The sequence below is a fragment of the Sturnus vulgaris genome, chromosome 6, assembly GCF_052056855.1.
Source record: "Sturnus vulgaris isolate bStuVul1 chromosome 6, bStuVul1.hap1, whole genome shotgun sequence".
Classification (NCBI taxonomy): Eukaryota; Metazoa; Chordata; class Aves; order Passeriformes; family Sturnidae; genus Sturnus; species Sturnus vulgaris.
Window position 1 is genome coordinate 13,728,719 of NC_142248.1, and position 24,927 is coordinate 13,753,645.

Consider the following 24,927-nt stretch of genomic DNA (forward strand, 5'->3'; position numbering starts at 1 on the left):
CAAGGGAAAACCTGTCATTACATGGGAAGTAGAACACCAGCCCTGGAATATTCTCTCCTCATGTTTTGGTCAGATAATTTGCATGCACAAAGAAGACTCCTCCCAACTAGTAAATGCTGTATTTGACTTAAAAAAGAAAAAAACCATTAAGATTACTAAGGTAGACAGTACTTGGAAACAACACAGTAAACAATAGCAATGTGAAGTGCTTCTGTACGGTAGTTCAAGTAGCTAAAAATCTCACCTTTGATAGTTGCTGCTGTTCCCAGACGAGATAACCCAGATCCAACCTAGAAACAGGGAGTTATGTAAAAAGCTGTACACTTTCAGGAAATAAACAACTGTTATTTCCTATTACTGCAACATTTGCCTATACACCTAGGAGAGGTTTTTAAAGGCACAAAAGCATCCAGCAGCACAGTGCTCTAAAATTCTGACTATGTTTCCACTGCAAAGAGATGAAAAGTCATGCAATTAAGCATACAACTACATCACAGCACTACTCCATTCAAAAGCCAGTATTCACGGAGACTTTACTAATGCTGATTTCAGAAAGTTTTTAATTTAGGAATTCTCCTTACTTAATGTGGCAACAGAGTACAAGTGTAGTGCTACATTAATAACTGCTGTTATAAAACTGAACATTAAATGCACCGATCCTGTTGTCTAAGATGCTTAAAGAAAACACAATCTTAGTATAAAACTAATCTGTTCAACACAGTAAACACCAAGCTAAATCCAAAAACTGCTCCCATGTGAAAAGATACTTATTTTGCCAGTTGTTTTCACATTCAATGGCAAACCAGCAGGCATGGTACCTGCTTACACAAAAAATTTCACCGTTTAGGTTTGCAATCTACCTATCTGAAGATATCCCATAATCCATTGGAGACTACTTTGCAGAGATGCTAAAGAGAATTTGGTCTTTCCTTCAATAACATTTTCAATACAGCCTCTCAACTATAATTAGCATACAACAATGCATGTGTCAGATAATTAACTCACTCAGAAATAAGAGGAAGAGCACTCAAAGGCAAAATCTGAACCTATAATACATAAAAATGATGGCCATTTGACTGATAGATACATACTTACTGGGAGGCTGTTTTCTGAAAATTCCTAGTTAAAATTACTCTGGGGAAAAGAGGATAATTCTACTAATTCTTTTCTGTAAGCACAGCAATTCCAGGTAACCTTAAGAAGCGTGCAGATCTATTCAGCCATAGCACAGAAGAACAATGGTTTCATGTGCAAAGTGAAAAAAAGCTAAGCTTGTTTGATACATTTTCTTCAAACATTGTCACACACATCTAGTTATTCATTTTGTCATGTTTCAACATTTTTCTATTCAATAATATGCTTTGCTGAATGCCGTCCCTGAATACAAATGCATCCTTACAAGAAGGCCATCTCACAAAAACTAAGCAGAACTCAAATGCTTACTGTTCATGTTCCCCTTTGATGCTGCACATTCAATCACAGGGGACCAGAGAACACTAATTTTATTAGGACAAATACATTCTAAACCCTACACTTTCTTGCATAGTAGCATGAACCTCTTCACATGCTTTAATATTTAAATTGTTACGTTTGGAACATATTTTTTCCAAAGACCAGTCAAAGAACTAATCTGAGCATCATGTTTATCTTCCCATATATACCATTGCTTCCTATTCCTTTGAATACCAGCAAATGCCTTCTCTCTTAAAGGAGGAAAAATCTCTTAAGAATATCTATGCTGCATAACTGAGAATGATTCAGATAAAACACCAACATTAGCATACCACTGCACTTCATTATCTACTGCTTGCTCAGGCAGCTAATTAGAATAATATGATATTGTAATACCGTGCCAAGGACTTCCATGCCATTTGAAGACAGGTTCTGTGCCTTTACCTTGATGCTGCATTGCTCATTACCAACATAACTGTACAGCCTGGCCAGTTCCTCTACTTGTCCTCATGAAGGATTGATAAAAACTAGCCACAACTAGCTAAATGTCACAATCTGACCAGAAGGAACAGCACATCCAACGCTAGGGAATTTGAACACATAAACCTAGTAGACATAATACGGAAACAGAGCAACTTCCCCAGTGAAATTCAAGGCAACTAGAGCATAACGAAGTTCCATTAAAATATAATAAAGTCATCTTCTTCAGCATTTCCATCTGGCAGGAATCCCTATTTATTGCTTTCTTCTCAGCCCTGATGAAGAAGCAAGAAAGTGAAGATTTTGCAGAGTTTTAGTCTTCCCATTTCTAGCAGTTTATCTTCCTTTATACTTTAGTAAATTAAGTTTTGACCACAATATCTGAACTATGAGGAATAACAACGTGAAGAAAGCCATTTACAATTGCAAGAGATAATCAGCAGTGGACACATTCTAAGACAACTTAACAGAAGTCTCCTCAAATACCACATTTAAATTTACCAATTAAGCTTTAAATGGCAGAACAAACAAAAATAAAGGAGGAAGACAAAGTTGAAAATACAGCTTGAGCTATCTAATGGCTCACAGATAGCCAAAGAACATGGGAATCCCACCACTGTGGGTTCTTAGTACTCAGCTCACCATACTCTGAGCCATTTTGATTTCTTAAATCAGAAGAAAGCTAACTGAGCAAAAGGGAGTACTTTCTGATGGGACAGTAGGTTCCCTTTCAAAATCCAGCCATTTCTAATTTAAGTATGAGATGGGATAAGAGCTATGCTGCTGGGACAATGCAATGCCTTCCTAATAAAGGAATTACATACAGAAAGGAAAATTGTTTAATCTAATACAAATTATCAAAAAAAATCTATAAAATAATAAGACGTTATTTACAGACTGCAAAGCCAGCAATACTAAAGCAACAACTGCAATAGCTTTAATTCTTACCTGGTTGTTTGGATCTATCCCAGCATAAGAATTGCGTGAACTACAGCCAACAGGGGGAGTTGCTTCTCGTATGAACTCTGACATCTCAATCCCTCCACCAGGGTCACTGAGAGAAATATTAAAAAAAAAAAAAACAAACCACATATTATCCCACCAGTTAAACAAAAGTTTGTCTATGTTGAGTGCATATCCAAAACAAATTTTCCCTTCTCAAAAATCAGGGGCTCAAATATATCCCAATATGTTGGATGAACACCGGCTGTTTGACACAGAAAGCTCAGTCTGAGCCAGAGCACTCTGTGCACTGCCATAGGAACTGCTGCCACAAGTCCACTATCGCCCGCCAGCACCAACTGTGAAGACTCAGGAGCTGGAAGGCATTCCAGAATGCTGACATATTACATTCTCCCTGTCTATATGTGCACACATGTAACTTCTGGATCAGCTGTTCAACCGTAACAGCCAGAAACTGACCAACAGAAAAGTATACTACATAGAACTCGGAGCACACAAAGGACTCCTGGTCTTTTCCTTAGACTCAATCTGGGAGCAAAAGCAAGGATGGCTAATGAAGAAAGCCACACGTGAAAGCTTTTGAACAGGCAGAGACATACATGGCCATGGTATCTCTCCCAGGGATGCAAACCACATCTTTCTACTCAAAAATAAACTTCCCTTCAGATACTTTACAGTCCCTACCAAGAAGTATTTTGGAGGTACAACATATATATATCACTGCATCCTAGTGATTTCACCTTTTCAGATTTAATAGCTATTGGTCTGAAAGCATTTCCTAGAGCAACACAAATCGTAATTGAACAGGATTCAGCACGTCAAAAGCAAATATTTTATGAAACAAAAGCAAGTTGGATTTGCACTTTAGGACAAAAGGGTCTGAAGTAAGTTGAGGACTAGAACACAAGTAACCAACCTAGCACTGATTGTTAACTACAAAGAGGAAGCAGTTGAGGCACTCATTTTCCTATCCCATTATCGTTCTCTTCAAGCACCTTGATCCAGAAGAGACTGCAGAGTAATTTGACACTGATCCTCTCCACTTCTTCCCATATACAAACACCAGCTTCCCAACGATCAAATTCCAGTGTTTCGCTGAGCAAAGTTTACATGCACAGCACTCGTCCAGCCGGACCAAATACACTAAAGACTAAGGCCTTCTGAAGAAGGAGTCAGAAATGGACAGAAGCACTGCAGGGCTTATTTAACAGACAACTAGTCTTATAGGGAAGTTACACAATACAAACAACACTTAATAGGGTGGCCTGCAGCAGGGCCAGAAACTGGAATCAATGATCCTGATGGGTCTCTTCCGTCTCAGCATATTCTATGATTCTAATAACTTTTGAAATATATGGACATCAATCAAGGCTACTGTAAACAAACTGTCTGTACACTAAAGACCTGACACATGATTCATCCTGCAGCATGGCATGTCAAGCTGTTGTCATCTTGGAAAGGTGCAAAGGTACAACCTCAGAAATCACTTGACATAATATAAGAAGCACATGACTCTTCCTACATCAGAAGTGACCAACAAAAAGACAGTCTGAAGTTAGCAATATATTCCTTCAGTAAAAATAAGTTAACTTAAAAGATAACCAGCCATTGGTTAGCAGAACAACTATGGTCCAAGTCCAGCGAATTAAAAAAAGAAGTGAGAAGCCACCGTTTTGTTACAGCCCAGCCATTAGACAGGCATACTATTGGAGACGGCTGTTTACAGAGCCCTCTCTGACCTACTATTATCAATTACACTAAGGCAGGTAAGGAAAATTAATTTTAGAAGATACAGCACCAGATTCAGCCAAAGTATTCATTCTGCAAGCATTTTAAGAATACAGAAGAACATAACAAGAATTTCAAGACTAAACTGAAAAATTCTCACAATGTTTAAGTTAAGCATACATTATAATGACAACTGAAGATATAACAAAGAATGCCTTTTACAAAAAGACGGAATTCCTTTCCTGTTTGAATAATTCATTGAGAAATACCGCATGTGATTAAAGTACATCCTATGAAGTAGAAAAATATGTCATTGCAAATGAGCTTTCATGCATAGAACCAGGTAATTAGCCAAAGAAGTTGGCAATTTTGTCTAAAACTTAACCATCAGGTATCAGCATAAGCAACAACAAAATCCATCACTGCCACTCTGCTCACAGCTTCTATATTGTGATTGCACACACAAACTTACAGATGAACCAAAGCTAGCAACAAACATCAACAAATAAAGTCTGCAGGAAGAAGCAGGAAATACAGATTTCTAGGACTGACCACTGTATGCCTAAGTACCTGGACTTTAGCAACATCCAGAGTTCTTTATGAGCTACTTGATGCTAGTGCTGTGGCCAGGCCTTCCTGATATGAAATTCTACAATCTCTTTCTTACAGTTTGCTGTCTTCATTCCTTAAAGCATTACACTTTTCAGTTTGCAAACAAAATAACTGCAATGAAGTTACTATACAAATCAAGAGGACTGAAAAAATTATATCCAGCAATGGAGATTGCTACGAAAGAGGCACTCAAAGATGACATAAAGCAAATTAAAACTACTATTTCCAATTAACTCTGAACTAAAATTACCATCGGCAGGAATATCTCATCAGCATGTCAGAGACTAAACAAAAGCATGAGGAGCCCATAAGTCTTCATGAATTCAAGTTGAAAATCTGACTTAGGCTGACGATTACAAAAATCAAAATTCAGACCAGAACTTCTAGAGGTCACCTGGAATAAGTTATTTTGATTTCTGGACAACACAGAAGAAGAGTTTTATTACTTTCCTTCGAAAATCATAATCTGTTCTTTAATGTTCAGTAAAAGAGTAGGATAACTAGTCAGGAGACTGCTCTCAAAATGTACTGCAAATGCTAGATCACAATAAGTATTTATTCAAGTATTAAGAGAAATTTTCTTCCAAGCTTAAGTCACTAATGATAATCAAAAATAAAAACTAACTCCAAACTCAAGAACAGGTCTGCCAGCCACAGAAAACTGCAAGGAGAATAAATAGCAAAGGCAAGGCAGCAGTTTTAGAGATCACCTTTTCTAAATTTTAACCAGCTACTAGCTTTACTTGGTAAAAGTTCACGTGAAATTTATGTAGCATTGCTATTACAGTTCCTCCATGCTGATGGAGATCAGGGACATCAGTGTCACCAGATGAACACTTTATGATACTTTGAACCATAACAGCCACTGACAAATAGCCATATTGACATATCCGAAAGAAGGACTGACTTAAGCATTTTAAATTATTTATGTGGGTCCACCAACACCCAACAAAGATCATGCTTGCACTGCTTCTTCAATAGTTCTACAAGACCAGGAGCCTATATCCCTTCTACTTGCTTTCATGAAACCTCACATAAAAATTACCATACTAACACCTGAAGCACGAAAACAGCAACTCATATTACTTTCTGTAAATTAAGACTTCCTTTCAAAAACATTAACTAGAGAATTTCAGCTTTAGAAAGAGGAGAGAAAAAAATAAACACGGCATTTCTAAAGGAATGACAAGTTGTTCTTTGCTTAAACATGCCAAAGTTTCATGGAAAGAAACTCCCATCCACAAACCAAGGTTAACTGAAGATAAACGAGCAGTTCGAGCAAGCCTACAAATGACAGCACATAATGTGTCAGATACCTGAAAGCACCATTTTGAGGATAAACATCTTCGGAAAGAAAGAACAGCAACTCTTAGAAGCTAAACAGAATCCTGAACACAACCATTGCTTAGTCCTGCAAATATACTAAGATTTCTATCTGAAGTGGTCTCCATGAGTGTATATATGGCAGGGTAAAAACTCTAGGCTGGCTTTGCATCTATATGAGTATTTATTCAGTACCACATGCTGTAGCCTAAGCTATCAAAACTAATGCTCTGATTCTGCAAATATTTAAGATAGTAACTCTACTCAGATCTCTCCTAGATCCACCTTGTATTAGGGAAGCAGAGTTTAAAAATCAGAAAACTCTACACACACACATTCTCTTCCCAGACACGTCTGAGTTGTTATTAGTGTTCCAATTTAAGCCACTAAGAAAGTTACAGCTCGATATTAAACACTCATTCTACATCCCATCTACTGGTTTGGATGCTACCCCAGAGTTCTTGTAAGCTTCCAGGCAAAGATTAGTATATACTGTACATCCCACTTACCAAAAAGTAACTCCGTAATTTCTGCATTGACCTTGTTCCCAGTTCTAGTTAAGAGACCTGAAAGTGGGAACAAGGATCATATAAAAGTTAATGAAACTTTAGTTGGCAAGCAGGACACACAGCATCAGACTAACCTCTACTTCTGAGCTCACAATGCTTATAATGTAGTATCTTGTGCCATGTCAACTGCTCCCTAGACAAAACAGAACTGAAACATCCACAAGTAATTCACAACACTAGTTGAAATTCCCTTACCAACTTTGTGCCCCTATTTTGGAAGCAAAAGCTACAGGGCAAAAACATCAAACAAAAAGAAAAACCCCACCAAAAACCACTCAGACAAAACGCCTAAAGGTCACACCTAAAACATGCATTACCAAGGTTGTGTGAGAAAGAACAGACCACTAGTTTACTTCCATGAATTTTATTAAGCAGAGTAAGCATTAAGATACAATTAGGGAAGCAGTCTGCCAAAATACCCCAGTACAGTTTTAGTAAGGTATAGGGTGATCTAAACAAAGTCACAATTAAAATCAGCAGCTTCAGTTGCCAAACACATCATGGAAAAAGGGTCAGGTTTATAAAACATTGATACAAGAAGTTACGGTATATCAGCTTTAGAGGAACCTAAGACATCGGTTTTGCCAACAATACCTGAGCTGAGAGAAGACACACAAGAACCTAGGACCATGAGAAGCTACTCCATATATACACAGGAAAGTCCTTTTACTTCTAGGCTTAGCATTTTAAAGAGCAGCAGTTTAACACTTCCTTTTTTAAAAAGCATCACAATAAACAGACTCAAGAGACTTCTTTCAACTACATTTCCTTAGTAAGACACACAGTCATTTAAGAGTCAGGACAGCATACAAATCACCTCACTTTGAAAATTACTCATGGCTACTAGTACCGGAAACTCAGAGACAAGAGAAAGGTTATCTCTAAAAGCTAACAATTCAAGGTTGATTTATTTCATACAGTTTAACTTTTAAGATGGCCTCAATTATCTAAGGCAGGCAGAGGCTTTGATACTAGAGCTCGTAACACATCCACAGTCTCATCAAACTGGTTAAGCTGGCCTTGCTGATGAGTCATCTTTTGCACATCTTTCTCCAAACAGTCTGGTCAGGAGGAAAACCTCTGGCGAATTTTTTTTTTTTAATGCAGGCTACAAAGGAGATCTCTGGAAAGGAATCACCTCCTATTGACAGTACTTCAGAATCATTATCTTCATTACTAAGCAGAGCAATTTCAGAATTTCCAAATTGACAAGACAGCATTCTGCTTAAAAAGACTATGACTGGAGTCAAGCATTGTATCTGACTCCTGTTTTCACAACATTAAAATTGAAACCCAGTCCGACACATCTCCTGGTGATAAAAGAATTAGCATGTAGTATGTGGTCTCTGACAGCTAGATTTTTAATACTACATCTACTACTGAAATAAGATTACTTGTACTAATTATGTTCATTAAGTATTTAGTGACCTAATCGGCTCACATTTTCCATGCTATTGTTTCCAGCATGTTCAATATTGTTCTTGAACTCCTTCGGGGGAGGAATTAGGAAATTATTGTGAATCCATCATTTCAAACCTAATATATAAATAAGTCTGCTTTTCAAGACCAGACTTAAAACTGTCTTTCAGAACTACAGAGGTCTGTATCTATATTCCTTGGTGTTTAATCTCAATCATCATTCCAGTTATACAGCTGATGAAGACAGGACTGTTAGTCACTTGAAGCAGTATGCAAACATCAGCAGATAACTTACCTGGGCCCATTGCTGTCTTTCCTCTTGGCTGAAACATTGCTTTGTTCTGTTTTTGCACCTCTGTCCATATGCTCACTGGCATTCCTCTCCACAATTTCTCCCTCATCCAGTGCCCTGTGCAAACGGTAATTCACCATCTTCAAAACGATAAAGAGAGCTGCTATCACTGGGCAGTAGACAGCTACTATCATCATGGAAGAAGGAAGAGCCTTTCAAAAAAAGATTAAGAAAAAGTTAATGAACACAAGGTTGAATATCCCTAAGAAGACTATCTAGATTTTAACAGTTTGTTTCATGGAGAAAAAATGAAAGTTACACCACCTACAGCCAGTCTTTGTGTGAAAAACGTTAAGCAACACAGAAAAAAAGAAACAGTTGGATTACCAAAGATACTAAATCACCATAGCATTGTGCTAAATAAACTTGTTTGACTGAAGCTTGAGAACCAAGTTCAACTCTCATTCTCTTCTTCCATGCTTTTGGAATGCAAGACCTAGACTAGGAAACTTAGAGTAAGTATGCATAACACCTAGTATTTTTCATTAACAGTTATGAGTAAAAAAAGATGGGAAGACTTGAAGCACATGAAAAAGCAACCAAGCATGGGCTGAGATCTTATTTCAGGGCTAGTATACACAGCACCAAGTCCATTTCAGAAAAACTTGATGCAAGTTTGACAGCATGGCCGGATGGGAGAAAACCTGATTAGATACCAAACACTGGTGTTTTGACTTCGCTTGTCAGCTTCCAACAGCTACTGCCACATGACAAGACACTGATCAGTCACAAAAGCAAAACTCTTTCCTACTTGCATACATTAAGAGGTTGCTTACATGTGTGACTCACACACTGTACAGCAGAACACAACCTGCAAGACCATAGGCAGCAAAGATTTGTGCTAGACCACTGTATGCCCATGGAAAGGCAGCCAACACATGTTCTGATGAAAATATTTCATCTGTATGAAAGGTGGCTGGAAGCCACATAAAAAAAACCCCTCAGTCCTGAACTCAACATTTGAAATTCCATTCAACGTTAAGAGTTGCCATCAAAGTCTTGCAGAGGTAAATAAGGCTTTTACAGATCAATCACTTCAGCAATAGGTATTGATAAAGTCCAGCCTGAGAACTATTTAGAAGTGTTCGAAGTACTGGTTAAACAGATTTTACTTCAATGCTTTCATCCAGCTAAAACATGCTTTATTTGTGTTTTTAAATTTTGCCATTTCCATAGGCAGTAATTAAATGAGATATTAAGTCTCACTATTCATCCAAAAATAGACAATTTCCTTTACAAAAGAAATGAAAGTTTAGGTTCTGAATTATTTCACTGTATCACTATACCTTACCCTGCTCATGGTGTAGTTTGAGCTATACTTCCAAAATATAAAAATTCACACAGACATATGACAATCAGAATTAAACATCTGATATCCAGCTTGAACATTAATGGAGTAAATGAGTAGAGCAAATGAACTGTCTTCTTAAACCTCATGGCTGAGGGACAATTCCAGCTTATTTTCATACCTCCCTACAGAGACCATGGGAAAAGAAGAATCATCAGTGATAGAGTCTCAGAACATCTTGCAGAGTCAAAACAATGATCAGAGTAGAAGGCAGTAATGTCTCTCTATCCAGTGCATGGAAACATTTCGAGTAATTTAAAATTGATTGGCTGACAACATAGAGAAACATCAAGCAATGTAACAATTTCCTACCTAAAATTATACCCCTGAATCTTAGAAGGATTTAAAGTAGCATAACCTAACCACAGTAGTCAGCTAAACAATTTTAAAGGACTCAACCTGGTCATACTTGCTGACTAGAGGCCTCCTTTTCTTTTTCTCTATTCATTTTCCCTTTCTGACTCTTCAAGATGTCCCTAGAACTTTGATCACCATGATGACTCTTTGTAACCAGCAAGGTTTTCCTCCACAGCAAGTCAAGTCTGACAACCATCATCAACACCTACCTTTTCCTCCAAAACAAGTTAAGTCATCCCTGAATATAACATTTCAAGTAGGCCAGGCAAACTAAGCTGAAGTTTACTTGGTTTCATTTTGCATGCTGAGTTGGACAACATAATGATGAACAGAGATTCATTCACCAAGCACCAGCTAAGGAGGAGAAAGAGGAAACCAAGCTACTTAAAACCAGCATCAATAAGCAAACAGGATCCACAATGATATAGCATCCCTAAAACCCCTGAAGCCATGCCAGAATGGTTTTCTCAGGAAATGAGGTACTTCTACTTCCAAAACCTTCAGTCAGTTCCCTGCAGGCAAGGGCTAGCCTGTTAACTTTGGAGAAACACATGAGCTTCCTGTACCTGCTAGGCAGTCTGCTACCCCATCATACATGGCTTCAACTTTCCTCTCCTTTATACTACCACGTGTTCAGAAGCCATTACCAGAAAAGTCAGATTAATGCTAGATTAAAAAAAGCTAGAGTTACTCCATAAAAGACATGCCCAAACTTTTCTGTCTAGAGAGCTCATCAATTTCTCCCATCTACTGTCAGCAGTGAGGTCACAGTATATCCAGTTTATCTTGCAAAATTTACACATCTGGTTTTTCAAATGAAAGCTTTAAGAACAAGCATGAGAAAAAAAGGCAAAACACCTCATGCAACTTGCAGCAAACCTAACAAGGAATTCAAACCTTTTCCTCACATCCTGTTTTCAGAGGACTGCAGAAGAACAACAAAAAAAAGCTAACTAACTACCTTTCCTTCTTCATATTTGTAGTAGCTGCTCATCTCTGACTAGGGCATATATTCTGGGAATAGAAGGCATTTTAGCCAGCTTAGTCTGCCATATGAACACACTTGACATCAAGCATCATGCTGTGGTGCAGCACTGCCACGCATGGTACCAGCAATTTGTCTGCAGTACAGCTTCAAGAGGAAACTTACTGCAGCCTAAGCTAAACCACTTGCAACATCTGTTTTTCTTAGCCAAACTTAGAAGCACTCAACATAAATTTGGGGTCTTCTCCCCACAAAACAAAGCAAGCTAAAGTGAGATTACCATTTCCAACCATGCTCAGCATTCTACCACATTTGAGGAGGGACATGTTTCTCACCAGCATCTCACCACCTTCAAGACTGGAATACAAATTTAAGTCATACAAATTTCCCACTAGATCGCATTTTAATAATATCAAAATAAGTTCATATACTAAAGCATTTCAATTGATCCCAGCACACTAAAACGCAAGTTAGAGCTTGTTAGTAGACACCAGTGGGCTGCAACAGCATTTCAGAGAGCATCCCTTTTTAGTGCACATTTCTGGCACTTGCATTAGCACCAAAAGAAAACGTACTCCACAGCAGTCATCATAGCTCTTGTACAATATAAAAAGCTACAAACAACCATGTAAAAACTGTGTGCTTTTAATTACGTTCTGTTGAAAACTTTAGTTATCTAATGACTGAAAAACCCAACTATTAGAAAAACTCCTACCCAAAATTATCTCCCTGAGTCTTAAATGGAAGCTAAGTACTACTCTCAAATATGGGGGGCAGAGGGAAGGACACTGATTTTTCTACCATCTTTCCCACAAGTTACTTTCCAAAGTAACTTGATTTTAAATCTTTCAAGTCAAAGTAACTTGACTTTAAACATTTCAAGTCAACTTATCAAATGCAAGATATACATATGGACAAAGGTAAAATACAGGAATGCATAGTTATGGAGGACTATCTCTTCTGAAACCTCTTGGCTGTCAAATTAGCTCACTTGTATCACAACACACTTTTTCTGAAAGAGCAGGTAGAAAAAGGTACAAGCACTCCTAGATTCCGATGGTCAAAATAGAAAAGAAAGCTCCCACCATTAGTTACAACATTAAAATACTTCCATTGTAACTACAGAAGGTTACTCTATCTCGAATGAATGTTTCCAGCACGTATGTAACAGGAACCACAGGAAACTTCATGGATCACAGGCTGTACAACATCCATATGAAGAAACTAACACTATATGGATCCTACCTAATCTGATTACCTAATTACCTAGCTTTAGCTAGGCCCCACAGATGTAATGAAAATTCAAGATTATTTTCAAAAAATAAATGCACTGCTGTGAGCGTTTTCAACAGCTAACCTTTAAGTTTTCAAAATCAAACCAGACTGCAAATCTCTACATAAAGGTGTTATCAAACATTAAACACCAAGAAGCAAGTCATCTTGTAAAAAGACTTAAAACTACAAGTATTTTGAACCCAGTATTTTACAGAAAGTTTTACTGGAAAAGAGGAAAGATCAGGAAACAGACATCTGTAAGACCAAAACTATCAGAGCCCTTAAGAACTGTCATTATCTGGAAGAAAGTTCAGTTACAAGTTATCTAGTTTTTCACCGAAACCTCAAAGCATACAACCGAAACTTGAGTAGCCAAGAAACTACAAATGTCTTAGAACAACATGGCATACCAGGGATTGCTATCACAGATTGAATTTCAATTATTTAAAATCTTAGTTTAAGAAACAGGACATATTTCAGAAACTTCAGTGGAAAAAACTTCCACGTGAAGCTACACTTACATGACCTACTTCTATAACTATGTACACAAGTCAGGAAATTAAGTAAACTGTTGTCTAAACGAGCTCGACTTTGACAGACAAGTTCTGTAGGTACATATGAGCCCATCACCCCAAGCAAGGTACAGTCTTGGCTCCTCTTCAGTCACTGGCAAAATTCCACAAGTGCCAGAGCCAAGACTTCACCCCCTCATGCGCACGTGGTGGGGCTGAAACAGCATTCCGACTAGGGGAAGTGCTTTGGCAGCCTCCTCCTTCCCCTCCCCCCCGCAACACTGATGCATAACGTTGGCCTCTGCATTCAGGGTATTTTTTTTCAACTCTACCACTAGATTTTACAAAGTGATTGGACAGCTTCCCCATATACAAAGCACATTTTCTTCTCCCGGTTTCAATTTTGCATTAGAGGAAAAGCAGGGATCAGCTCTCACAACAGAAAGGCACATCAACAAGCAGAGTTGAGTCTGCTACTGGATAAATATATGCAAACAGGATAGACTTAACTAGTCTAGAAAGCAGAATTTAAGTGTACTGCCAAGCCACAAATCCAAGAACACAGATTCAAGCAGCTTCCCTAAAGCAGGCATATCTTACTCTAGACCCCAGTTCCTTAATTATCCACATGTTTATTTTTGCCACACTTCCAACAACTGCATTTTAAGTGTATAAATACACAAGAAAAAGGATCCAGATTGGCAAAATAGGTACATTTAGGTATACATTTGTCATCTTCACACAGGGTACAACACTCACTTGCATGTGCTTAAGCTCAGAAGGCAGATGAGGTACCAAGGAAGAAAGGTTGGTTATCGAATTCTAATGCTAATCTTTTCAGTAGGTTTGTACCACACATTAAATCCATCAACCTTAACAACATGGGCATTCACATACAAAGGAACACACAGATTTATGGCATTACTTGCTCACCACAACCATTGCCAGATTCCATTCTGAAAATATCAGATCAACAAAACAAATGCACAGAAAAAAAGCGTAGCAATGTTGGGTGCAGTAAACCAAGTCTTAAAGCAGTAAGTGCACCTGAATTCCCATATCCTAGTGTGTTCTATTCCTGTTGGAGGTTAAATAATATTTGGGGGGCAAAAGTAATTAGCCTACCATTAAACACATTCAGCCTTGAGAGCCAGCTACAAGCAAAGTTCTTAGGGGATACTTTTGTCTTTGTTGCTACAAATCAACTTAGAAATAACTACAATTATTGCTGATCCAATGCGTAAAAGCAATGATATGAGCTTGTAATTCTTTATATGGGGAAGCTTTATAAGTAATATAAAGCCTGTTAGCAGTCTAAGTCTTTCTATATACCTTGATTTTTTAAACACACAGGGTTGTCTGCCAGCAACAAGTCACTTGAAGCTAGCTTAGAAACTCCCTCCTACACACCAGTGAGCCATGCTCAGAATTCCGATTACAATTACCTAAGAGTTTTTAAGCAAGTTCTGCTTATTTATGTACGTCCTACAGCAATGCAACACTTCTTGCTTTTAATTCTGAAAAAGAGCTTAAGAGATGCTGAAGAGCTACGATGACCAACACAGTTCTGCCTGTTTAGTTTATGTCTAGACAACACTTAAACTGTAGAGGGTGGAAAGAGGGAAAACAGCCAAATATGATTCAATCTTCTTTAACTTGTGACTAATCTCCCTACTTATTCTCAGGGAAGTTGGCACTTGTTGCATCTTTAGCTAGTCCAGAGCTATGAAGCAAGAGAATTTCTCTGACCTCAACAAAACCCAAAGCAGCTTGCTACTGTCTTTTCCCTTTACACAGGAAAACGTGTTTAAGCAACACTGAAGTTTACCCCATTGTATGAGTAACTGAAGCTTACCTACTGCTTTAAGGGCAGCAGGAGACTCAAACGCTGGCCCAGATTTACCATTTGGCAAAAGACCTATGTGCAATATAGATCATCCCCTTTCAAAGGTCTCCCGTGCATGCAGGATATAGCTGATCTTACAGGTGGGGTCAGCTTTCTCAGCAAGGCAGTACTAATTAAATAGACTATTCTGTCAAAACAGAAAAGCAGTACTTTTATTTAAAAAAAATTACCAAGCTATATTTGAAACTAAAAGGCGTCTCCTCTTCCCATATTCAGCAGAATTTTCAATAGATACAGATTCGTAGTTCTCATACAAAGTATCTGCTTCGTTAGAAGTTCTATCTAGCTGTTCTCATGTAACTTCAGTTTTAAAAGCAATTTGTCTCAGCCTTTAGTTGCCCTGCCAGCAGCCCAGAAGTTTTCAAACAAAAAGCCTTAGAGCTGCCTTTTTCAAGACACGGTGATATGAATTAAAAACCATAGAGTTGTAACCTCCTTTTCCACATTAGCTATTCCTTAGCATGAAGTGTCTCACACTGCAACTACAAATTGCTTTTAAACAAAGCAAATGCCTGACTTTGCATGTGATTTTATCTCCAACATTTCATTCACTAACTAAATTTTCACAAAGCAGCTTCTACTTTAGGTTGTCACAGCATCTGGCAATCTTGCAAATTATGTTCTACCTCATGCACAAAACCGGTCAAAACACACCATTATGATCACACTTTTCTTCTGAAAAACCCAAAGTAAACTATTAGCATTTCCTAAGTTAAACACAGGGAAGAAAACTACTGGTCAACAGGAAACCGCCCCCTTTTCTTGTAACCGATCATACCTCTCTATGCGTTCCCAAGTCCAAATGTCAAGAAAGTTTCTAGGTTTAAAGGTTAGTATTTTAACAGCTTTGATTGAAGTACCAGTTACAAAGATATATAGGACAGGAATTCTCACAAACCAAGTACACTGAAATCAGGACACAAATAAAAAAGCCAGACTAACTTCTCTTCAATAACACACAATCCTGATACACTGCCAGCCAGCACACCACGCTACATCCAAATAAAACTCCTAGGTTATGGAACCACATCCCTCCACCAGACTCAAAAGTCAGAAACACTGGCTAAATCTGACAGTTCCTGTAGAAACTGCTTTTTAACCACCTACCAGGAGATCAGCAGCGGAAGCCGCCAGAGGTATTTCCAATTTTGAAGGAAAGTAAACAGAAAAACGAAGGCAAAGTGCCAGCGCCTATAGCCCCGCCGCGCCCCGACAGCGCCCACCCACCGATTCCCAGTAAGGGGTCGGTGCCCCCGGAACACCGCAGCCCCGATGGCGGGGTCCGGGCCCGCTCCCGGCGGAGGGGGGCGCGGCCGCAGGGGCCCGGGGCCGCTCCCGGGGCCGCGCCGCGGGCAGGGGGCGCACGCGCGGCGGCCCCTCCCGGCCCTCCCCCCCCCCCCACTCCGGGCCCCGCAAGGCCCGGCCGACCCACGGCACAGCCCGGCTGCGCGCTCACCATGTACAGGGTGAAGGGGAAGCCGAGCAGGAAGAGCCACAGGTAGAGGTGCAGCGCGTTGACCCCCGCGCCCTGGTGCGGGTCCTGGTACCAGCCGCCGCTCAGCGCCGCCCACACGCCCTGGCGCAGGATCTGCAGCACCTGGGAGCCCATGGCGGCCCCGCTCCGCCGCGCCGGCCCCGCTCTATCCGCCCTGCGAGCCCGGGCAGAGCCGCGCACCGCCCGTGCTCCGCGACAGCCGCAACCGCCGCCGCCGCCGCCCCAGCAACGCCGCCGCCATCTTATGTCCGGGCCCGGGCCGCCCGCCCGCCCCCGCGCCGCCGACGGACCGGCGGCCCTTGCGGCAGGGGACGCGCGCCGCCGCCGCCGGGGGGGCAGCGCTGCGCCTGCGCGCGGCCTGCCCGCAGCCCCGCCCCCGCCTGCCCCCCGCAGCGCCCCCTGGCGGCCCGGGTCGGCCCCAGCGTAGGTCCCGCCCCCCAGCGGCCCGCGGGGCTCCCGCCTTCTGAGCGTGCTGTGGGACAGAGAGACGCGACCCTCGGAACGGGGGTTTTCAAGTCAGAGAATTACAAAATCAATTAGGTTAGAAAGCACTCTGAGATCACGAGTCCAAGCTGTGACTCCACCGTATCAACCACACCATGGCACTATCATATCCAGTCTTTCCTTGAAGGCCTCCAGGCAGGGTGATTCCACCACCGCCCTCGGCGCCCCATTCCAACGTCTAATCGACCTTTTCGTGAAGAAATTCTTCCTGATACCCAACCTCAGCCTAAATACTGCAGGCATTGGTACAGATGCACTGGAGCACCTCTCAAAGAAAGGCTGAGGAAACTGGACCTGTTCAGCCTTGAGAAGAGATGACTGAGAGGGGACTTCATCGTTGTCCACAAGTACCTGAAGGGAGAGTGTCAGAGAAAGGAGCCAAGCAATAGGACAAGAGGCAAGGGGCAGAAATGCACAGGAAGTTCCAGTGGAACATGAGGAAGAACTTTACTGTGCAGGTCACAACACACTGGAACACATTGTCCAGGGAGGTTGCAGAGTCTCTCTGACAGGCAATATTCAAGATATGTCTGGAAGCAATCCTATGCTATGTGCTCTAGGAGGTCCCTGATTGAGCAGGGAGGTTGGACCAGATGATCTAATGTGGGGGTCCCTTCCAACCTGACCCATTCTGTGACTCGGGGCCTCCACTGCAGAAAAACTGCAGGAATGAAACAACCCAAGCACTCAGCCATGACTCATGATGAGCATGCATTTAGGCTGGTATTTTCAAGAGGCTGCATTAATTCCTCAGTCTCCGCTGTCTCCCTGACAGTTAGTGAGCCAATGGCAGCATTTGGTTATTCTTGGAAAACCAGAAGACAGAAGTTACTGACTCAAAGCAAATGTATTTCATCTATTTTTTGTTTCCCCAGTGAGAAACTAGGGAGAAGGGATGGACACAAAACCTCAACAGCTAGCTTTCTCCCCAGTATGAAAAAATAAACCTTTTTTGGATAGTGCATTTTCAAACACAAAACTGGGAGCAGTATTTTACAAAAGAGCATTTTTTCACTCTGCCAAACAGGATTGAGATATTAAAGGAAATAAAGATGGGGGAAGGGAAACCAACAGTGAAAAACTACAGAGGATTATCATGGATGAGAAGGGGGAATTCCCTTTATCCTTCTGCATTAAAACCAAGCATGACAAGCCTCACCAGTTATGGTATGCTCAGAAAAAAAAAACAACTGTTTCAACTGCAATATTTGACAAAAAAACACTAAAAGCTAAAATTATAAATACAGATGTTAAAATATGAACTTGTTAGATTGTGTTATCCATACATGTACTTTGATGCTGTGATGAGCAGGATTATGAAACGTTAGTTCTTTCTGCAGCTGTTGTATCAATGTTACATAAAAGCTGTTCACCTTCACAAAGGGAGGCAATAGGGATAACATTCATTAATTACATGTCTGAAGGCTACAGTAAATGCTTTAGAAACATTTATGCTCCTGTTTAGAAGCCTTTGATTAAATCTGGACAGATTAGCCTCAGCATCCTAGTAATAATTCATATTACACAGTGCCTCTGTGTAAGAGGCTGAATGCTGTGAGAGATTCTAGCTCTTTCCTCAGCCCCACGCCTAGAAGCTGTTGGACCATTGGGCCAGCCATGATGTTATAAAGGCTTGGGGGGTACTGCATGGGGGGGGCAGGGGTGTGGAAATTAAAAGCAAAAAATAAGCAGAGGAAACAAAGCATAATATATATATATATATGTTTACATCAAATACAAGTAAAATTACAGACTCAACCCTGGTCCAAAACAGAATAACCTAGTTCCACATAGATAGCCCTGTTCAACTGCATGTCATCATAGGAGGATCTAGTTGCATCCAGTAAAATAAAAATGAGGTTATCATATGCTTGAGAGGACAACTAAAATGTTATTGTTTAGCTATTTAAATACAGACAGACTGAAAACATTAGGACTCAAGAGGGGAAAATAATATTTTTTAATCCATCCATGTCCAAAGGTAAAATTGATAACAAGTCCAGTTGTAGGCATCATTAACAAAGCAAGAAAAAAGAAATTATTAGCTTTCATGGGGAAACAAAGAATGGACACCTAGATAGAAAGTAACAGCAGTAGATTCAATCTGTGCATGCCAAGGAATAACGAGTACATCTGCACTGTATTTTAGCCTTACAGGTTTTCTTCGGGATGGGTACAGGAAAAATAGTTTGCTCTAGAAAAAGACTGAGCATAACAATTTATTGGATAAAATATTTAAGAGAGTGGGAATTAAATCAAGTGATTGGAGACCAACCAATGTGTGCTATTGCAAGAAGGGGAAGTTAATCAAAACAGTAATAAAAGACTGAAACTTGTCACAAAAGTGCTTCAACACGTTGCTCTTTCTAAGAATAATATTGCAGCATGCTTTGCACCATTAGAAGTATATTAGTCTCTCATTTCATTCGGGGAAATGAGGTTCTACACTTTCCCTCCAGACATCTTTCACAGGATACCCAAAATTATAATTTTTAAATTAATTATCAAGAGAATTACTAAGCTTCATGAGAACATAATTCCTAAGTAGGACAAGACATGAAACAGAAAATTAAAAAGAATATTTTCCCTAAAATTGACAAAACTTATTATGTGCAGAAAAAGAGCTTATGACTTGGAAATTTTTGTTTCAGTAAATCATCACTGTGTGATACCAAACTGTGAGCAGCTAATAAAAGAGTCAGCAGAAAACAAGAAAAGCACTGATTTATTTACTTTACAGATATGAAGGCTAGCACTTCTCTCTTGCTGGATAAAGTATTTATTGTCAGATGAAGACAGACAAACTAGATATTGGTGACTCAGTACCAACTTGTATATATGTCAAGATCCCTTGACTTGGGACCTGTAGTTAGGTAACAACATTTCAACCCCCATTTTTGCATCCTGCTGACACAGACTACTGCACCACTATACTCTATGTGAATTGCATACAGCATCCAAAGCAACAACTTCATCTCAAAAAAAAAAAAAAAGCCAACAAAAAAACCCCTCACACAACAAAAAGACAAAAGTCAATTTTGAATATAATTGATCAGCTTAGGAGAAAAGTGTACCTACTTTTTGCTTTTCTGAAGAAACAGTAGTAAAATGTATACTTGCTACCAAGGAATTAAACCTCTGTGCAATTTTATGTCTTAACTTTTTTCCCTACCATTCTCTATAATTGTAACCAAGTTAGATATTGTTTTATCTCAATTTGAAACATTGTCTTAAAGATCAATGACGTGTTTTATTCTTGCATCTTATGTGAGAATTAAGAAGCAAACTTATTTCCAAGTGTGAGAGAAAACAGAAGGTCATTCTACAATAATATTTGCTAGCCTAGTTTCACTGCAAGATAGTTAATTTTCTTATAAAGTCTGTCAGGAAGTTGTTCTAGGTTAACTTTTAATTACAGCAAAATGGTTTTTAGCAACTACAGGACTCTACTTAACATGTTGGCATGACTTCAGCAGCTGACAATAGCCTATCTGCTATTTACACAGGTTTTAAACAAACTTCTAAGCAAGAAGAAGATTCTCTCACAGACCCCACTTCATTTCTAGAAGTCACACCAGATTCAGCCTTGCACATTAAGGGATTGCTGTGAAATTACTTCACAAAATCTAGCCCTGTATATTACCCTGACTCCCAGCTAGAATACAGCCTTTAGAAACAACACAAAAAATATGCCTATTCTTTAGAGGTTTAGCACAGACCAGAAAGGGATTTACTAACAGGAAGGTGCCATAGCAGGACACATCCTCTCCACGCTGTGCTGGCAGGGTCAGCACTGACATCACATACTGCAGCCCCAGCTATATAGGAGGCTACTCTCCACCCACCTTAATTGCAGAGAGCCACACCACCAATCACATTCCAAGATCCACCCTGTGCTTTCAGGTTACACCCTTCCCATCACCTTGTAGGAAAGGCCAAATTATTCCCTCTCAGCGTAGGAGAACATTGTTCTTACCCTCACAATAGAAAAAAAGGGTAAAAAAGGTTTAGGTTTGGTTTGGGCTTTTAAAAAAAAATTCAGCTATGACTGTGACTAATAAAGCTCTTCATATTACCTCACAGTGCTACTGAGGAGGAGATAATTCACTGGGTGGAGGATGCTAATTACTCATCTGCAAACAGCTGAACTGTGGAGTCCACAATCCCACTAATCCTGCCCTTGCAGTTTATCTCAGCTGCCTACTGCATCTTTTGAGTATGCAAGCTCTATTCGTACACTGTCTGAGCCCTGTGGTTTTCTCAAGACAAAATACAAAGAGCAAAGCAAGAAACTTTCCGAATAAGAGCACTTACATAAGTTTCTTTTAATCAGGGAGTGCTGAAAGGGGAATGCTGTTTAAAATAGATCCACACAGACAAAGAAGCCTCGTGATAGCTAATAAAAACAAATTCTTACCAACTTGTTGATAGCAGCTTTCTGTAAGTTGCCATTCAAACAATAGTGTCTTCAATTCCATTCCTTTTATTTCATGTTAGAATTTGTATTTATGCATCTTTCCACTCTACACTTTTAACAGCTATATAGGCCACAGTCTCCCTATCCTAACTTCTTGCAGCTGCTTCAGCATGGTTGAAAATTCAATCAGAATGGCTTAATAGTCCCATTGCTGCAGAAAGAGTGGAGTTTTACATGGATTTTCCTCCTAAAAATAGCTCTATCAGTGCTTCTTACAAGAAAACTGTAAGGGCATCATGCACTTTCACGTTAAAGCACATTAAAGTTATGTGAATGTGTCCATACAGAAATCACAATGAGAAGCATCATCAATGTCCCAGTGACCGTGAGGCCTCTCTGAAAAAGAGGAATTTGCTTGCATTGCTGGTGCATGAATTGCCTAAAAATGCCATGGAGATGAAACATAATAAACAAGACTAAAATTAGAATATCCAAACACTCAGCTGACAGTATTTTAGCAGCATTTATACCACATTCTTTAAAGTACAGCACAGTGGTGCCTCTCTGTAAGATATTTCTACCAAACAATGACTTGTGATGTCACTGGGATAAATTGCAATTTAAGATCTTTGTTTGTGGTTAAACTCTGTCTGAAGCACAAAGCTCCCATAGTATGATAATGAGTCCCCAAGAGAATCTTCTCAATTTTGAAGGATTTCCTCTCTCTTATGGCTCTTCTTAGCCATTTTCCAAAAAAGTTTCAGCCTTTTGAATTGCTCAGTCCCTGCCTAGGAAACGGTTCTGGTTTAAAGTACATTACCAGAGGCAGAATTACAGCATATATTAAATGCATATCTATTTCAAAGGTAAAAATTAGGAACTCTGAGGAGGAAATGTGGGCAGAGTTTGGACAATAGTGTTAAGACACAGGGAACTGTGGAAATCTGTGGAATAACTAGTGGCACTGCAAGGTGAGAGTGTTGAAGTGAATATAAGTCACAATTTTATGCAATTGTATTTTTTACAAGGATTTGCTTGGGAAAATTAGTTGAGAGGTCCTGCAAGTCTTAGAAGTTTCCCTAGAACTTTCCTAGATTTTAAGTTCATTCTGAATAATTAGAAAAGTAACTTCATATTTCTGTCTGATTTCAACTCCTTTGCTAACTGTGTATGTAAGACTCCTCACTGAATACAGCCTTGTCTGAAGTGGAACATGGCAGTGACTGTGTGCTTTAGTAGGAGGTGTGAAGAATAATTTTGACATTCAAGACTATTGGAAACAGTATGTAATTCATTGCCTTGAGATGGAATGTGGCCATAGTTAACAACCTGAAATCGAGAAAAGAACTGCAGAATCTCAGTTTTAAATCCCTTTTGGAAGGTAGCATCTCTAGTCATACAGTGCTTCAGTGCCAATATAGGTCAGTCGCAGAAGAAGCAGTGCCATTTTTTAAACAACCAAGGTTTAAATTCCCAGAGATGTTGCATGATTTATATTGGCAAGAAATCTCAGCTGCCTCACAAGATCTGCCCATTCATGTATTCTTCTTTCTGTTCTCTGGAGGTCTCCCAGGTCAGACCTGCTTAGTGTTGAAGAACAGATGAAATCATGCCCTGAGGTGTTGTGAATACTCTTTTTTGTATTTGCTTTTTGAATTGGCAGTGCCTGGAGGTATGGTTGACAGATTTCAGAATGTGAAAATTATTAACTGGGGGGGCGGGGGGGGGGGTGCCCTGAAACACTGCCACTTTATGGCAGATCTAAAATAATTTGTGTTGCAGCAACCCTTTAAAGAGCTATTTAGAAAGAAAACCCATATGAGCTACCCAGTGAGTAACATTTGCTGTCCTAGACAATTGTTTCTTCTTCCCTAGGTCATGTTTTCTCTAAGCACAAGCTGAAGAAAGCCATCATCCTACAGTTGCATTGCTTCATGAGCTAAATGAAATCAAGCCTAAGTACAGCAGAATGATGGAAGCCTGAAGGAGGTGTGATGAGAGCTTTCTTAGAGAAGACATACGGCCTCCAAAGAAAGGGTCTTTGGCAGCCAGCTGGAGATGGCACAAGTATTCATCAATATGCAGCAGCAATAAAGGTTTTCTCCTTCTTGTGCTGGCTGAATAGATTTCTTACAGCCATTCAATAGGCAGCTGGTTTTGGCCTACCTTCAAAAATAGCCTTTCATGTTAAACTGCTGTGGGAGGGAGCTCTTAGTGAAAAAGAAACATGTAACTATAGAGAAAGACCTGCACACGTTCTGACTTGTCTCTCCTAGCAGTCTCTGCCTTCAGCCAGCTCTCTGCTGTAACCCAGTAAGGCAATCCCTGTGAACAAAGAGCACACGTGTGTGTATATAGGGACCCGTGTGTTCATGCACGTGTGTAGATACACCACAGGTTCTGAGACAGCATGATTTTTCATGCAAATCTTCTTCCAGCTGCATGACCTGATAGTCTTCAGCCTCTTCTCACATCAGGCTGGGTTTCACTTTTTATATTTATCCTTGTGTCCATGAGGTCTGACATCGTAATTTTTGCCACACAAGTAAAGCCTGATGATACTCATCATGAGCAGTGTCATGATAGCACCAGATTGATTAGAGAACTATGTGCAGCCAAGCGAAGTGGACTTAGAAATAAATTAACTCTTTGCAACTCGAAGTTATCTGTTTAGTGGCTGATACTGATGTATGTTGGATATATTTTTTTAATATGGATGTAAGCAACCTGCAAAGAAGGTATCCTTAATTGCTTTGTACAGATGTTACAAATAGAGTGATCTGCTCTAGGTCATGATGTAAATCATTGGCAAATCCAGCATGTAGATCTCCCAAGTCTCAATCCATTAAACAGAGTTAGGTTTTCCACGAACATAACATCTGCAGAAACTGTCACAGCTTCTGAAGAGTCCGGGTAGACAAGTGAGATTTTTCTTGGTTCAGAGACAAGGCAGTGGGACGAAACTAAAGCTATTCTTTGCCCTATACATATTAATTCCAAGAGAGTGTTCCCTAGCTCATATCAGGAGCAGATAATGACCAGCACAGAAGTGGTGAAGTTCACAGGTCAGAGAATTGCAGGTGGATGAATCCAGAGGTGCCTCTATTTCCCAACACCGCTTGCATGGGTGCCTTGTGCAGCTGCTGTGTTCTTCACTCCAGAACACTGTCCATATTAATAACACTAGTCTTAGTGCATTCTTTATTGGTCTGCAGCATGGAAAAATATAT

General features: G+C 39.9%; 1 protein-coding gene across 8 annotated transcripts in view; it reads right to left on the reverse strand.

Moving 5' to 3' along the window:
• PCNX1 (pecanex 1) overlaps nucleotides 1-16,976 on the reverse strand; it is an 89,238-nt gene extending 72,262 nt beyond the window's left edge. For 3 of the 8 annotated variants that reach the window (XM_014869369.2, XM_014869366.2, XM_088167055.1), the window contains exons 1-4: nucleotides 16,738-16,952; nucleotides 8,842-9,050; nucleotides 2,881-2,986; nucleotides 245-290 (exon numbers count right to left, since the gene is read on the reverse strand). In XM_014869369.2, coding sequence (XP_014724855.2) covers nucleotides 245-290; nucleotides 2,881-2,986; nucleotides 8,842-9,050; nucleotides 16,738-16,890 — 514 coding nt within the window. In that variant the 5' untranslated portion in view covers nucleotides 16,891-16,952. Of the gene's footprint in view, nucleotides 1-244; nucleotides 291-2,880; nucleotides 2,987-7,067; nucleotides 7,125-8,841; nucleotides 9,051-16,737 lie in introns of those variants that run through there. The other 5 variants (XM_088167053.1, XM_088167054.1, XM_014869368.2 and 2 more) reach the window with 4 other exon arrangements.
• Between the last annotated feature and the right edge of the window lie 7,951 nt (nucleotides 16,977-24,927).